The sequence below is a fragment of the Macrosteles quadrilineatus genome, unplaced genomic scaffold (genome assembly GCF_028750875.1).
Source record: "Macrosteles quadrilineatus isolate MER2022 unplaced genomic scaffold, UCM_ALF_1.0 Scaffold_5__1_contigs__length_97177068, whole genome shotgun sequence".
Taxonomy (NCBI): Eukaryota; Metazoa; Arthropoda; class Insecta; order Hemiptera; family Cicadellidae; genus Macrosteles; species Macrosteles quadrilineatus.
In genome coordinates this window covers 89,705,955-89,721,777 of record NW_026542598.1, presented here as the reverse complement: position 1 = coordinate 89,721,777, position 15,823 = coordinate 89,705,955, and the positions used below count along the sequence as shown (strand labels likewise).

Here is a 15,823-nt window from a genome sequence, read left to right as displayed (position 1 = left end):
ATTCACAAAAACACACCTCGTTCAAATAGTGATTGTACCCTTTGCATTTGTATTCATGCAATCTCCATTTTAATACCTTTGTTAAACTATCAACATAATTGGCCGGCGGAACCACAAGCGACGCTCTGATTGGATGTCCTTTCGCTCGTTATTATCAGCTGTTAGCTGTTTGGCGGGAAAGTCACCCGCCAAGCAGCACCTCTGTGTGTTGCCGCCTGACAGCTGATACAATTAAAGCCGAGACTTGACTTGCAGTTTCTGTCCTACCGCATGGCAACAAACAGTGGCGGAGCGAAAATAGAGCGGTCTAATGATGAGAGCGCAGAATATCAGATGCGAGTGTTAAATATTGCTAACACCAATGGAAGTTTTCTATTTTAACGTCAGGGTTTATATTTTAAGGCGAAAATGGGTGAAAAATGAGTGGTGAATGAACTAGATGACATCCATGTTTACCGACAAAGATCAGCTGTTTCTTAGGAGCGTTTTTTAAAAAACAACAATGAAAACAACAGTGCCATCTAGATCGCGAAGTAACTTTTAAGAAAATATAATGTCTATCTATGTTCTTTGTTGAAGAAAGTTGTTGTAAAAGGTTTGAAAACGTTCTTCGTCATTTGGATTTTCGTAATCAACCAACTTTGGTGGGAGTAGCTGAATCTTTTACAGGATCAAATATATAATATAATTTGCTCCGTACTATTTTAAAGACTATTATACCATTGACTATTCGATAGTCAAAGATTATACTTTGCGCAACATAAACATAACCCTCACATATTTTATCATCCTTACGGAACAACTGGAGTCAATTCCGCAGGTCTACGGTTTACTAACTATATTTGCCAAGTTAAACAATCTGGTTGGAAAAACATCTCCCATAGAATTGTCACCAAAGACTAAAGTAAAAAGTAAAAATCCACACTAAATTAAAAGAGCAATATTTAGTCGTCATCAGCCAAAAATATACCAAAACTAATAAACTTTTAGTTTTAGTACCAATATGAAACATGCATAAAACATGCAGTCAAATTTACAGTAGCAAGAATCTTTTAGCACAAATCAAAGTCAATATGAATCAACGATGCAGTGAACTAACCAAGAGAAAGAAAACCCAACACAATTCCACACAAAGATAACACGCCGCTAAAACAACGCATTACAAACACCTCAACAGGAGTGGCTGGTCCGTTATGTAAAGTATACATAAACTGTAGATAATGAAGGTATTAAGCTAGTAATGACTGTGATACACGAAGGGTCAGCACGCACGATGACGTCATACGGTCTATTAGCTACGTAACACGCATCAGCTACATGTGATTGTAACTCTCTGGACACTCCAGGAGCAGGACTACCGTCGCTGGCGTATGTGCCAAGTTTGTTTGAAACACACTCTTTTAAAAGGTTTTTAAGACTGACACAATCTTTGATGATTTGAAAAGATTGTCGGTCTGGATACTTCAATGTACATGGTTGGTATCCAAGGTGGCAAATGTGTCAAGAAGATTGGAAGTAGTCAAAAGTGGCTTTCGGATACCCTATAATTGGTATAGGACTTAGAAAAGGAAGGGAGCCAAAAGAAGGGCGGAGAAAATTGCCTCTTAACTTGTCCTCTTTCGAGAACTAGGTGTATTGATTGGCTCACGAGGTTTATGGTTTTGGTTCAGCCAGGTTCTCTTGGGAGGCAATGTATTTAGGTTAACTTCCGGTTGGTCCTTAGTAAATTTCGTCCAAAATTTTCGTGTCAGTATGGAAAAGAATGGACTTAGCTTAATCGGAAAGTCATGGACTTTGGGTTCCTCGAAACAAAGGCGGTTAGACCTAGCCGGATCAATTATTCGGCATTCCATTTCAATCTCTTGGAGGTTAGATGTGATTTTAAAATTGAACCCTCTCAGTCTCAACATAACTGAAGAACTATCTCCACCCTCCACCTTAATCCTGACCAAAGTTCACAGTAACCTTTTCCTAGCAATCCACGGAAATTAGGGTATAGAGAACACTTCCTTGTGAACGACTGTGCGTTTTCAGCTCCAGTATGTTGTGTGGGAAATATACTAGTGACGAGCAAGGAAGAGCGTCTCTATAGCACAGAACACAGGATCTTCCTCCACGATGAACATGAGGAAGAAGGGGCGGTGTTGGAGTTTTCCCTAGACACCACTGACTAATTCTAGACACTTTTTTGCCATCGAATGCTTCATCTGTATCCTGAGCAACAAACGAAGAAAGCGAATGATACCTAACGAGGATACAAAGTGGAGAAGGCAACCGTCAATTTTCATAATCTGTTAACCAACCGCGAGTCTACCCTGGAAGGCCATCAATCGAAGGACGAATTAGCATTTCCAACGTCAGGCAGTATCGTTTCCCGTTCACGAAGGAATGCGAAGATTCTCGCTCGATCGAGCGTGACGACCGTGTGGGATACTGGGTATTAAAGACAAAAGGAACATCTGCATAAGCAGACATTGACTATGGATACCATTCGTGTGCAATTGCTATTGTATCATGTGTGTTTGAAGTGTTTGATGTGGTGACGCTGCTGCTGGCTGCATAGGCTGAAATGTTTAGAGGCGCAAACACTATCTTTACATGAGGTCGAAAATAGACTAACTCATCTTCAAAATCAACAGCAGACATTGACTACGGTTGCCATTGCTATTGTAACGTGTGTTTCTAATGTGGTATGTGTGGTGACACCTTTAGTTGATATCTTTAAGGGTGTAAACATTATCTTCGTATCAGAAAAAATAGACGAGTGGTTCGTCTCATCTTTAAACACAACAGTAGCCATTGGGTATTGACTACGAAGAGTAGGCGTGCTATTGCGTTTTCTATGGTAACTTCATGACGGATTTATGGAGATATTTGGTGGTATGATTTGCTTCATACGAGAAGATGGTTGACCAGATACCAAGATGTGGTTGAATAATGTATATTATATGCCTTCGGTATCCTAATTCAATAATCAATTGAAACAAGAATATGCACACCGCAAATACCGTCACTGGTGTACCACTGAAAGAGATTGACAGATTCTTCAAAGGTTCTGGGGGACCATTTTTTACCAACCCATGACTATGTGTGTGCTGAGTGGTTAACATGTCTGAAAATTGAATTGTGGGCGGTTCAATTATGGGACCTCCAGTAGCTTTTGATGGTTCGCAACTGGGCTCAGCTTTCAAATGGTCCTGGATAAACAGCTCAAATAACAGCTGATCTTCTTACCAAATCAGATCACTTAGTCCTATTTTTATGGTATTGGCTCTCTTAGTCCAACTTAAACCCCTTACCTAGGAGGAGTTACTGTCTCACAAGTATTTATAACAAGCATGTATCTAGTCTCGAATACGACTCCGATGGTACTGCAGTATTATTGTATTCCATTCCCCAAGAATTATGGACTTAAATGTCATTTTCCATTGGAGTTATGATTTAATTGTATTTCATGACTACGGTTCGACGTCAAAAGACAAGATTCGGATTTTTCCTTCCCAAACTCATAATGTTGACAAACGTGAAAATACAACAAGCGTTGGCAGACAAATCTAAACAATATTTTTATCCACAAGAATGAATTTTCAACAAAGTACTACTGCAATACCAACCTGCTAGCTGTATTTGATTGCTGCTGGTGTTTTTGATTGACAATGGCTTTTGTTTGGGTGAAAGTTCCTAATGACTTTGGAGGTCCTTGATTTGGAGTTTCGTCATCTTGACTTCACCACAGGTCATGCACAACCTACGCTGGGGTCGTAGGAGTAATTAACTGAATTTAATTAGTAGAGGTTGTAAAGTAGTAGTTTTATTTCAAATCACTTGGAAGATTTAAATCGAGTCGTAGATGTTTTAGGATCGTTTCTATCAATTTTTTTACAATTGGTTGTTTCTTTAGAAATTCCAGTACTAATTCATTAGATGAACATAATGAATTAAAGCGGTCAAAACATTGCACACTTTCATCATGGCGTGCAATTTCAATCTTTGAGAACAGTATTTACGACAAATAATTATTTTTAAAACAATATTTAATATTTAGAAAGTATTATTTCGTACTACATAGAATCGTAGATATTTTTATCATAAGTGAACACATCGCTAAAAAAGAACTTTTTATATTTCAATGGTCTAAAACATTTTGAGTTTTTGTTCATTTACGAATAAAAATAGCTGCAAAACTCTGCATAATTTAATTAAGTTTAAATATTGGTAAGTAAAGGCTAAATGAATTTCTTCATACACATCCTTTATAGTAGTATCGAAGGATTTATGGAGGTCGCTAGGGGTTTTACTGAATCTTAAACATGAGACAGCTCATCATTTTTTTTTTAATACTTATGGGCTACTTACATAGGGAAAGTAAATAAAAGAAACGTCTTATAACACTTAAAACATATATTTACGCTTATACTGTTACTCAAAAGACGGCAAATATACACAAAAGATGGTAAGTGGTGATCGATTTCGATTGAACACTCTAATCATCATCAGATCCAATCGTGGGTCCCTAGGAGTGTCCAATAGAAAACGATTACCACTTACCATCTTTTGTGTATATTTACCGTCTTGTGAGTAACAGTATAAGCGTAAATATATGTTTTAAGTGTTATAAGACGTTTCTTTTATTTACATTCAGCAAATTTAATAACACGTACAATGCTGATCAAGAAGTTACTTACATAGGCTAACATTAACAAAAAAAATTCAACAACCAACTAATTTAAAAATCCTAATGGCGTTCATCGCTACCAGACCTGCACTTAAGCCGACGCATACCAAATTGATATTCGCTACAGAATTATAGTGCATAAAGTCATGTGAGGGTAATTTACATCTATGACTATTGAAAATCGTAGGTAATATTTATGACGCTTCTCCCTGTCATAAACTGTTCACAATGCGCGACGCCGCTGATCATAAACGCTGGAATGTTACTCAGTCCACATGTGGTGCGTACGCTCGCTTGTTGTCGTTAAACTGAATTTCAACTAGAATGATTTCAACTGTTTTCACACGCTGTGAAAAATGATTCAATTTAATTTTTGTAATTTTAATTTATTTTTTTTTTCTTTGCTTGTAGATAGTTTTATATGTGGGGTACTCTACGAAACGGGGAGCGAGCTGGTGTAGTGGTTACCGCGGAGGACTTCAGTCTCTGAGGTCCCGGGTTCAAATCCCACCAAATCACCAATGAATTTTATCTAAGTGATATTTCCGTAACCCTTAGGTCTAGCCTGAAGTAATGTGAAAAACAATCCCGGGCTCGTGCTTAGCGTCCTAAAAAAAAAACTGCAAAACCTGTCTGTAGCCTTTATCCAGTGTAGTGGACCATTTTGAGAATGATAATAGGATTTGTGTTACTACCTATAAATGGCTTATTCATTTAGGGGTTATACTCCAGCCAAAAACTACATACATGAGGTTTGTACTTACTTGAAGAGATTCTCCGCACCAGCCCTGAGTCGCAACTCTTTGTTGATCTCTTGGTTGAGTTTGCTTCGTTTGTTCTGCAGCTTGCCGCGACATGTCGCCACTCGGGGGTCCGATCCCTGCAACACGCAAACAAATATTAGTCATCAAGTATTGTAAAATTAAGTCACAAATTGTGTACAGAGCTTATAAATATGTGCTGAGAGGGAGAACATGTTAGTGGGTGAGAGAACTCGACGAAACATAACCTAATAAACAGTCTCTTCAAGGTTTATCTGTGTGACAGATATAGTCCAGGTCGAAATGTGAGTAATTTCATGAACAATATTCAACAGTCAACTATGAATACGGATGCATAGTTTATATCTACATACAGTATATGACTCTCCTCTTAAAATCGTTGTAGGCATTACTTGAGAGTTTAGAGAGAGCGCGTGATAGACCACATCAGACTGTAGAGTCTTTATGTAACCTTGCTGTATTTTATGATACTTATACTATAACATTTCTTCAATATACTTCCAAAAGTATCCCTCTTGTAGCTGAGTTTCTGAGTGATTATACAGTCTGCCTATTAATTAGAATCTTTCGATAATGAGAAAAGCTATTAAAGAATCTGGACACTTCTTTTGACACTTATCTTTCACTCATGGGTTAAAATATACGTGTCCCTAACCTAATTGGTAAATAGTAATAATTGTCAAGGAAAAACATTCCAAGCAAATTTCAAAGCTTAGAAAAACACAGAAGCAAAATTGGATTCACAATCTACTCCAAATCCCATTCCGTGTCAAGAGGATTTCCTCTAGAAAACGCGCAAATGACGTTTTATCTTCTAGTCACGCAGCTTCGCGGGACATTCCTCGGATGAAAGCGCCAAGTTGTGGCAAAGCGCGACTCCAGCTGCTGTAGTGGGCCAAGGTCAGACGCAGACGCAGACCAAGTACTACGCATGCGCAGACGCGCCGTGCTGACCAAGTACTACGCATGCGCCTGATTAGCATTCAATGGGGCATATTGCGCATGAGAAGTTATCTCCTAGCCGACAATGGCGGTGCATTGCTCTACATAGCGCATTACGCGGCGTCGTGGAAATTCAAAAGGCAGTTAGAGTTGTTAGAAATACTGAATTACGTTGAGGGTAGTGTATGGTTGTCTCACTGATTAGTTGGATCAGACTAAAAAATAAATCCAGCTATTGTTGAAGATTCTAAACCAAAAATGGCCTATCATAAAAAAAAAACACATTTATGTTGTTGGGGCTTCTGCACTTCGAAGCCTCCAATTTCGTATCTCCAACTGTATATTTACTGAACACATTACCTTGGGAGTGATTTGCAGTTTTGGAAAATTCATTTTTAAAAGGTTACTATACAAGATTCATACCTGCACACACTTAAATAAAGTTTATTTATTGATGTTAAGTGAGTTTATTTGTTGTTGATTTCTACGCTAGTGACGTATTTTGTGTGCATACCTGTCAACTTACCGACTGACACTGGAGATCGGCTTAAACCCTTCAAAATGTATTTGAGTAGGTCTGGGTATAGACTTCTCCCTCATACGCACCAAAATATCATAATTAGACTACCAAAATATACCTTATACTATACCCCGAAGGAAACTGCATGTTATGTTATCATAAAAGAGGATTTAAAGCTGGAGAAGAACAACTACAACTAGAAGATGGATGGCTTTACCTAAAGAGGTGTGGATTGAAAAAGAATATCATTAAACTCAAGAGATCAAAGCTGCTTCGTCAATATAGAACAATAGATGATGACAACAATGTTATTGGAAGTAAGAAAACGTTTCATTTTACTTTAAGAGCTTCATAAAATCACCTAGTAAAGTGAAACTACCATTTTAAATCCGGTGCCCCACTCATTGAAGGACCAGAATGGAGCCACACGGACGACCCATGATGCAATAGACAATTGCCCACTCCATGTCAGTCGCTCTGCTCGTCTAGACACAGCACAATAGTTAATTAATGGTTGTCAATCTGAAGGGACTCCTGAGGCCGCCGGCAGAGGTTGGGCAACGCTGTGTCGCAACTGGTGAAGAATAGAACAAACGTCGTGCCTCCTGGGTACGTAGACGGCTAAAGGTTCACTACAGGTTGTTATTAAAATCGATTTTTAGTTTCAAACATGAGTGTTGTGCAGAGTGTTTCGTAGAGGGGTAGGAGAGAGCTTCCTCCCTGTTAGAGCAGGTTAGGTTGGAGAAGAAGGCTAGGTTGGAGTAGAAGGTTAGGTAGGAGTAGAATACTTGCTAGGAGTATAAGATTAGGTTGGAGTATAAGGCTAATAGAAATAGGGAGTATAAGGTTGGAGTAGAAGTTTAGGGTTCAGTAGATGGCTAAGTTTGAGTAGAAGGCTAGACAGCAGGAGGAGATTAGGTTGGAGTAGAAGTTTAGGTTAGAGGTTAGAGTAGGAAACTAGATAGGAGGGGAAGATTAGGTTAGAGTAGAAGGCTAGGTTGGAGTAGAAGGTTAGGTTGGGGTAGAAGGTTAGGTTGGAGAAGAAGTCTAGGATGGAGTAGAAGGTTAGGTTGGAGTAGAAGGCTAGGTTGTAGAGGAAGGTTAGGTTGGAGAAGAAGTCTAGGATGGAGTAGAAGGTTAGGTTGGAGTAGAAGGTTAGGTAGGAGTAGAAGACTTGCTAGGAGTATAAGATTTAGTTTGGAGTATAAGGCTAATATAATAATAGGGAGTATAAGGTTGGAGTAGAAGTTTAGGGTTCAGTAGATGGCTAAGTTTGATTAGAAGGCCATCCTAGGAGTAGAGGATTAGGTTAGATTCCCTAAAGACACTCTTGACCAATCCACCAATCCTTGCCCTATATTTTTTACTTTCACGATTCCTCTTGCAGTAAGTTTTTGGTACTACACAAAATCCAGTAATTAAGGACAATCAAAACAGTTCCTCCAACAAGGGACCAATATGATATGAAGTCATTCAAACAACAGTTGACTTCTCATCCGGATTAAACTGTTTTAGGTTAAGACTTTACTCACTTTTCTGTTGCGAAACAGAGAAGGGACTCGGAGTTCAAGGCCCCGCCAGTTACAATGTATTTCGCAAGATTAATCGCAGCAGATGAGGCGCATCTACGATGTCTAACGGTTATGAGCTTCAGTTGAACCGCGAACCGCACAAGTCAATGCCGCGGAACCACACAATCATGAGAGGTATTATGTGGTCGGAACTGCGGTTTTGGATTTGGTCAACCCAGGCTTGCCGCTCCTGGCTGTTTAACTCGTTGCGAAAGTCGCCGATTTTAAGTTAACCAAGACGGGTGTTTTTGTTTACTTGTAAAATTGTCCGTCTTTTAAGAAATTAGTTTGGTTATACAATCTACAGCTGGGTAAATGAGGTGATTGCCGGTTCATTACTGAGATAAGTCTAAACCTTTTTTATGGATTTTTTGAAACCGGATTTAGTATTCTTGTTCATTGGGTTTTGAAAATAATTGTAGCCCATAAAACAGCTGAACTTAGCCTGGAAAATAGCTATACAGAGCATTTTCACTTAACACTCTGGGTTAAAATATGTCCATATGATTCCCCATCTAAATCGGAGACATGGTGAAATGGGTTTGTGGCACAAGGCTTGAATTTTCGGTTTTGTGTCGTTTGATATTCAAAACTATGGACAAGAAATTGTTACAACCATTTCAAAATACGTAGACAGATGACGTGGAAAGTGAACGTTCACACAATAGACAAATGTTTAACGCTTTGTGTTACTACACTATTGAAAAGTGTTATTGATTTACACCACTTCATTGATCGGCCAATAAATTACTCCGTAACAATTAGATGAAGATATCAAACACCCAAATTAAAACAGCTCTTTCATGAAATCCTACAACAGCTGCTGCGTATGCTATAGAAAACCTAGAATGGCCACTCCAATGGACTTATGGAGCATTCAAGGAAATACTTAAACAAATAAAACACGACTGCAATAACATCAACGAAAATACTATCTATAACAGAATCTTTAACTGCTGCTGCATAAGCACAGAAAATTCAATATATTGGACCTAAACAGAAGTAAGAAAAAGACGGTAACAAACCAACGATTGAACGAAGACCCTGACTAATACACCAAATGAACGTCACCACTAACAAAAACAATAACTAAAACAACAACAACAACAACAATAACAACGTATCAGAGCGTGGAGCATGCACAAGTCTCCGTTTGACCCTGATATGCTGGTCGCATTATAGGCCTCCATTTCAAATGTCGCATGCCTCGGGCCGTTACTGTAATGACTGCCATCTCTACAATCCGTGGAATCGTCTAGTCGTCAGTAAACGGCAAATAGAAAAGAGATCCATTTTATGTTTAAAATACTAGTTGCTTTGAGCGTCCTTTGCTACGAGATGGTTACAGAATAGATATCAAACATGATCAAATTACGTCACTGGCCCGAAAGTGAACATTTTTTCATTAGTATTTAATTGGAACTGTCATAGAGTATGCATACCAGCTGTCATGGCTATAAGCGTTGACTATTAATACAACTAGACATTCTATCCCTCCCTATGTTAAATGTGTAGCCAGGTATTTTATCTAAATCGTCGTAGTGAGCCTCCGACAGATTTCGCTGATCTAAATTACTAAATTCCGTCGAATAAGCAAACTTTTTTACCAAGTCAAACTTAAGAAATGATTTACGGTGAGCTATAGCAACAGTTATCACCCATCAACCTGGCCAGCAAAAGAATTAGGTATAAAATAGAATTTTAGACACTAGCGCATTCTGTGACTGGCTCACACAACTACGTTCTTTTAAAAAATGGCTACAGCTGGTCCATATAGATGGGATATATACTTACTAGCTGTAACCCGCGGGCTTTGCCCCGTTTAACTTCTTAATTTTCAAGATTATATCGTTCGCATGGCTCAATCACGTCCTGGTTGAAGTTTGTTTGATACGCTCACTCACCTTTAGGTTGGAGCTCGTTCGCTACGCTCACTCACCTTTAGGTTGGAGCTCGTTCGCTGCGCTCACTTGCCTTCAGGTTAGCTCGTTCGCTACGCTAACTCGCCTCCAGGTTGAAGTTCGTTCGCTACGCTCACTCACCTTTTGGTTGCAAATTTGCTGTTGTCATAAAATGTAAAAGAAATAATAGTGCTGCACCCTGTTGGTAATCCTTGTAACTTTAATGCTATTGAACATCATAGAACAGAACCAACTTGTTTAATTGAAACAGCTGTTAAAATTCAATAATTCCATTTCTCATAAGGTTAACATGGGAAACTCCAGAGCCACTGGGGCGGAGCCCGAAAGGATTTTTGAAATAAGAATATGCCTATATGTTAATCGGGAATGTGAGCTATCATCATGCCAAATTTCAGCCCAATCCGACCAGTATTTTTCGCGTTCACTTGTCACAAACATACATCCATACATCCATCCATACATCCAAACTTTCTCATTTATAATATTAGTATGATGTATCCAATAGTCAATGCTACTATATAGGCAGTGAAACTGTATTTGAAAAAGAGCCTAACCCACTGACACCTTCACATAATGTCTCCATGAGGAGACACTCCAAGTCATTGTTGATGCATCACACCTTCAACAAGATCTCTCTTTCTCTTTGTCGGAATGTAGGACAATAACATTACTCTGTTCCCCCCCCCTCACTCTACTCCTCCAGCTGATGTAGGCTCCAGACTCTTCACTTATCTCAGTCATCGTCTGCTACGCTTTCCCAAATCAGCAGATCAGCTGATGGCCCTGAGAAGGTCATCGAGATGCTCTGGTTCGTAAATCACCTCTCACTTTCGTCCAGAAGATCGTCAACAGCAAATCACTTGGGGTCAGTATGCTGTGACATGTTGGTTTTTTCGTTTTTCTCGTCATTGGAATTTGTAACCAAATTTCTGGAATGGAACCGTGCATGGGCGAAAATTCTTGTTACTATCTAACGTCGACCTTTAATTGGCAGCCCTTACAAATGGCATTTGGTTAATGCTGATTGCTGCCCATCATTCTCCTAGGTCAGCACATTGTTATCCTCAATTAAACAATTAACATATTTATATAACGGTTAAGGTTAACAAAACATTTTATCAGATGAAACAGCAAGTTCCAAATTTTTTGGAATCTCCAACCTATTAGAACTCAAACAATTTGAGAATCGCCTGGTTCAAAAAATTTGGCTTGGACCAGTTAATGTTTTCACTTTGTATTAGTATATGACAGAAATATCTTGAACATTATAAAACTTCAAATTTATCTTTTGCAAAGTCAACTCCACTATAGAAAGTTTGGAAATATTAGCTTACATTATCATTCTTAAAAAAACGAAACCTCCTCTCTTTACCACCTAGTAACAATTTTACCGATGACGCAATAGGTGGAATGTCGTGCAGTTACAAATATGTAAAACAGACAAACTCTGTACAACAGGTCAAATGGCTTCTACAAAGGAACCTGACCTCATCAGCGTTCAAGCGGTAGAATGTCTCTTCATTCATTTATCTTGCACAAACTCCTGCAGACCTGAAGAGTGTTAAGCACGTAACAGATGGTCCACCGGAAGTCCGCGAGTGACCTCTGCCGAGCGGTGGTCGAAGAACGGTTTCGATCATGTGGATGTGGTCGGAGATTTCGCGGTCTAACGTGATGCGTCGAATTCGATGAAACCGCTACGCGACGCATTCTGGAGACATCACTCAGCTGTGTTGCAGCATTGCAGTTAAAGCTGCATCAATGATCAGATTAGACATTCTATGTATTGCGATAAAGTGTTGTACAAGTTTGTGAATACAATTTGACGGAGTAGAAATGAGCTACTGAAAAAGTACGCTGCAATTACTGATTTATGTAGAATACGTCGACCTTTTCACCAGTTGAAACTGATAGGAAGACATACTTAGGTGTAGAATCTTTTATGTCACATCAATTAATTATCTCAGTGACCACAACTGATGAAATAGAATTTTAGATAGTAGAGCACTCTGTGAGTGGTTCATTCAACTACTTTCTTTTTGGAAAAAAGGGCGACAGCTGGTCCATATGTCTACTTCAGTATCTAAACTCTTCAGTATCCAAGAGTCAATGTTAATGTCAATGGTGGTATACAAAGTAATGTTAATCTTTCTCAAAATAGTTTATCAACTAACTTGGTGAGTCAACTTACATACCAAAACATTATTTGCAAGTTTTTAAGTATTTATGTAATCAATAACATGAGTACAATATTGAGTTGAATAGGGATTAAATGGTCGTGGCTTAAAAACAGCCGATCTTAGTCTTAGCTCAAGGGAATATGGTGTAATATAATACGAGTGATTATTGAGAGATCTAAAACAGAAAAAAAAACAAGAGTTTCGCCTTCGTTCATTGTTGTTTTTGCAGTTGGTTTGACTATTAAAGTGACTAAAGACAACCAATCACCTTTAGCATATCCTATATAGAGAGTTAACACTTTTCTTATCATTAGCGCTATCGTGGTAACAGTGAAATACATTTTAAGATGCTTTTAGACGTATAATCATCCAAATTTACCAATTACGTTTTAAATTGACAAATAATTAGGAAAACATGTGGAAAAAAACGTTTTACTAAGTATGTTCGCCTTGTAGAGATAGTTTTCTGCAGTTCTTTGTTCATTGGGGTCTATGGAAGTGGCCATTACCTCACTAAGCCGAGGTGCTGCAAGACCAATTTGCATGTAATAGTGATTGCACTATACTTGTAGTACTTGAATCTCCAGCTACCTATTATTACACTTCCACTCGAAAAAGCCTCTTCAAGATGTACACGAAACCTCTTCAATGTTCACGAAGAAGAATCAAAATTGAACAAACATGTTTTCAACCGCATTTCAAGAGAAAGCACTTCGTCAGAAAACAGTTAACAATTCCCATTCAACAATTATCCAACGCCTTAACTTGTCCGTTAAACCTGTTGACAGTTCACCTACTTTCTTCTACGAGACAAGACGCTGGTCCATACAGGGACTGAAGTTGCAGACATGCTCAGACGCGTTGATTGTTTCCCACATTCATCAGCAAGATGCTGACAATCTGTCATTACTTCCTGATTCTTCAACGTGTCGCTGATAACCTTTCAACCTTCAACCTGACAGTCTGTAATGACTGCGGCGTCCCTGACATTGACGAGATAGATGATTGGCTGATAAGTGATCACACGTCGGTGAGGCGTGTGAGAAAAATACACCGAGTGTTTGAGTGTTTATGATATTTTCTAGTGTGGGAAATGGTGGCTACATTGCTCTGTAGGAGTTTAGTATAGATTTTTCGAAGTTAAAAGATCACGAGAAGTATATGTAACAATTTATTCAAAGTCAATAATTACACACATATACTGATAATTATACTTATTATATATGGATTATACGAGTATAATGACCTATGGTGCAGAAATTCGAAATATAAAAGAGCGGGAATGGAGTAGGTTCAGGCGGGGGAAATTAAGTTTGTAAGATGTATAAAAGGGGAAACAAGATTGGATAGAATCAGGAATGAAGAGTTGAAAAGAGGAATAGTTGAAGAAAGTTGGAGAGAACGAGTAGAGAAATCGAGATTGAAATGGTTTGGCCACTTCAGAAGAATGGAAAATTATAGAATACCAAGAAGAATGAGTGAGCTCACATGGACGGAAGAAGACCAAGAGGAAGAACCTAGAAGGTGGATAGAAGGGGTGAGACAAGATGTGGAAACAAGTGGGGTAAAGTGACAGTATGTGGAAGAAGAGGAATTGTGGAGAGACAGAAGAAGATGGAGAAACCTAGTAAACACCCGGAGGCCCAGAGATAACCGGAACGGGAGAGTAATGTATGTAATAATTGCATGTAATAGTTACACATATTTTACTTTCGAATGGATTCATCCTCCTTATAGATCAGCTGAATTATGTTTAGGATATGTTTACCCAGATGTTTGTGTCCGTTTCGATCAGTTGTGACCGGTCATCATCAGGCTCCGAAGAGTCGCGTTGTAAATGCATACAGTATAACAAGTGTATACATTTATTCATTTACTAACAAGTGTATTTATTCATTTACTAACAAGTGTAGAAGTATCGAAACGTGTTAGAACTTAGATGTGTTTTATTATCTTCTTTAAAATAGAAGTAGCATGTAAACAAACAAGAATATAAATAATGAAATACCGCAAACAATACCGCAGTAGACAAACAACAAATCATGGACTCGACAGACACAGATAACTAAGCAATCCAGAAGCTATGCACCGTTATATACCTGGATATCATAACAAACATCCAACAAATCTAATTGTGCAGCTGAGGCTATAGACAGATGGAGTTATCGCCTCAGATACACAACTGAGGTACGGCCTAGTTTACGGTTCTGTTAATGACCGCCAGATAGCTTTATTGTACCATGCCGCGTGTATATATCGTAGCACACGCCGTCGTTATCTCAGTGTTGCCACGTTTGTAGACCGAAATTACAGGGTGTTTGTGGTGGTAACACTGGCAATAGTGGTAATCGTGAGAGGATATATTGGTGTATTAGATGTCGGATAGAGGTTCGGTCCTGGGAACGGTTTGAGTTTATAGTTTGTAAAACTGTAGATTAAACATGTACTGTTATAGATTTGTATTTTGTGGTACAGAAAACATTGGGGGTCTGGTATAGTGGTAGAGCAAGAGACTTCGGTCACATAGCTCCCGGGTTCAAATCTTACCAATCACCGATCGATTTTATTCCAGTGCTAATGCCATGACCTCCCTATAGGCTTGCCTGAAGTTACGTTGAAAACAATTCCGGGCTAGAACCCAGGTTAAGGAATGTAGATACAAGATACAGTATACTATTGTGTACTGTAAAGGGCGTTAACTATTTTTTTATTTTGCAGCTTGAATAGTAGTTTGACCAATTCGAAAGTAGTTATAAGCATTGCTTGTTTTCTTCTATTATAGCCATAGAGTAAAAGCAAACACTGTGAAATAGATTTAGAACATATTCGCCATCAGCACACTCAGACTTGGGCATGACACAGATTACATTATTCGACGACAATACAATACACCAGAGTGTACAATGAGTAAATAGTGAGTGTTGGATGGTGATTATGTACTAGCTATGTTACTGACTAGACTAAGATCGGATTGTTTATTTTAGCCAGAGCCATTTGTTAAATACAGCTGCGTCCTGTTTCAAATCACCAAAAAAGCAGCTAACTTTGTACAGGATCGAACCAGTTACCCTTCGAGTTCACTAAATCCACTCATCAATGGTTCTAACCTTAACAATACTAGAGTGCCCATAAACATCAGATCAAGTATAGTAGAACCTTGATAACAAGACTCTCGTGGGGACTTTAAAAGAAGACTTGTTATGCAGGTTGACTTCTTATCAAGGTTTTCAA

The 15,823-nt window shown here is 38.7% G+C and overlaps 1 protein-coding gene across 3 annotated transcripts in view; it reads right to left on the bottom strand.

Moving 5' to 3' along the window:
- The window catches only part of LOC128995947 (rhophilin-2-like), a 121,166-nt gene that overhangs the window by 13,776 nt on the left and 91,567 nt on the right, over positions 1–15,823 (bottom strand). For all 3 annotated transcript variants that reach the window (XM_054421016.1, XM_054421017.1, XM_054421018.1), the window contains exon 2: positions 5,440–5,555. In XM_054421016.1, coding sequence (XP_054276991.1) covers positions 5,440–5,555 — 116 coding nt within the window. The remainder of the gene's footprint in view (positions 1–5,439; positions 5,556–15,823) is intronic.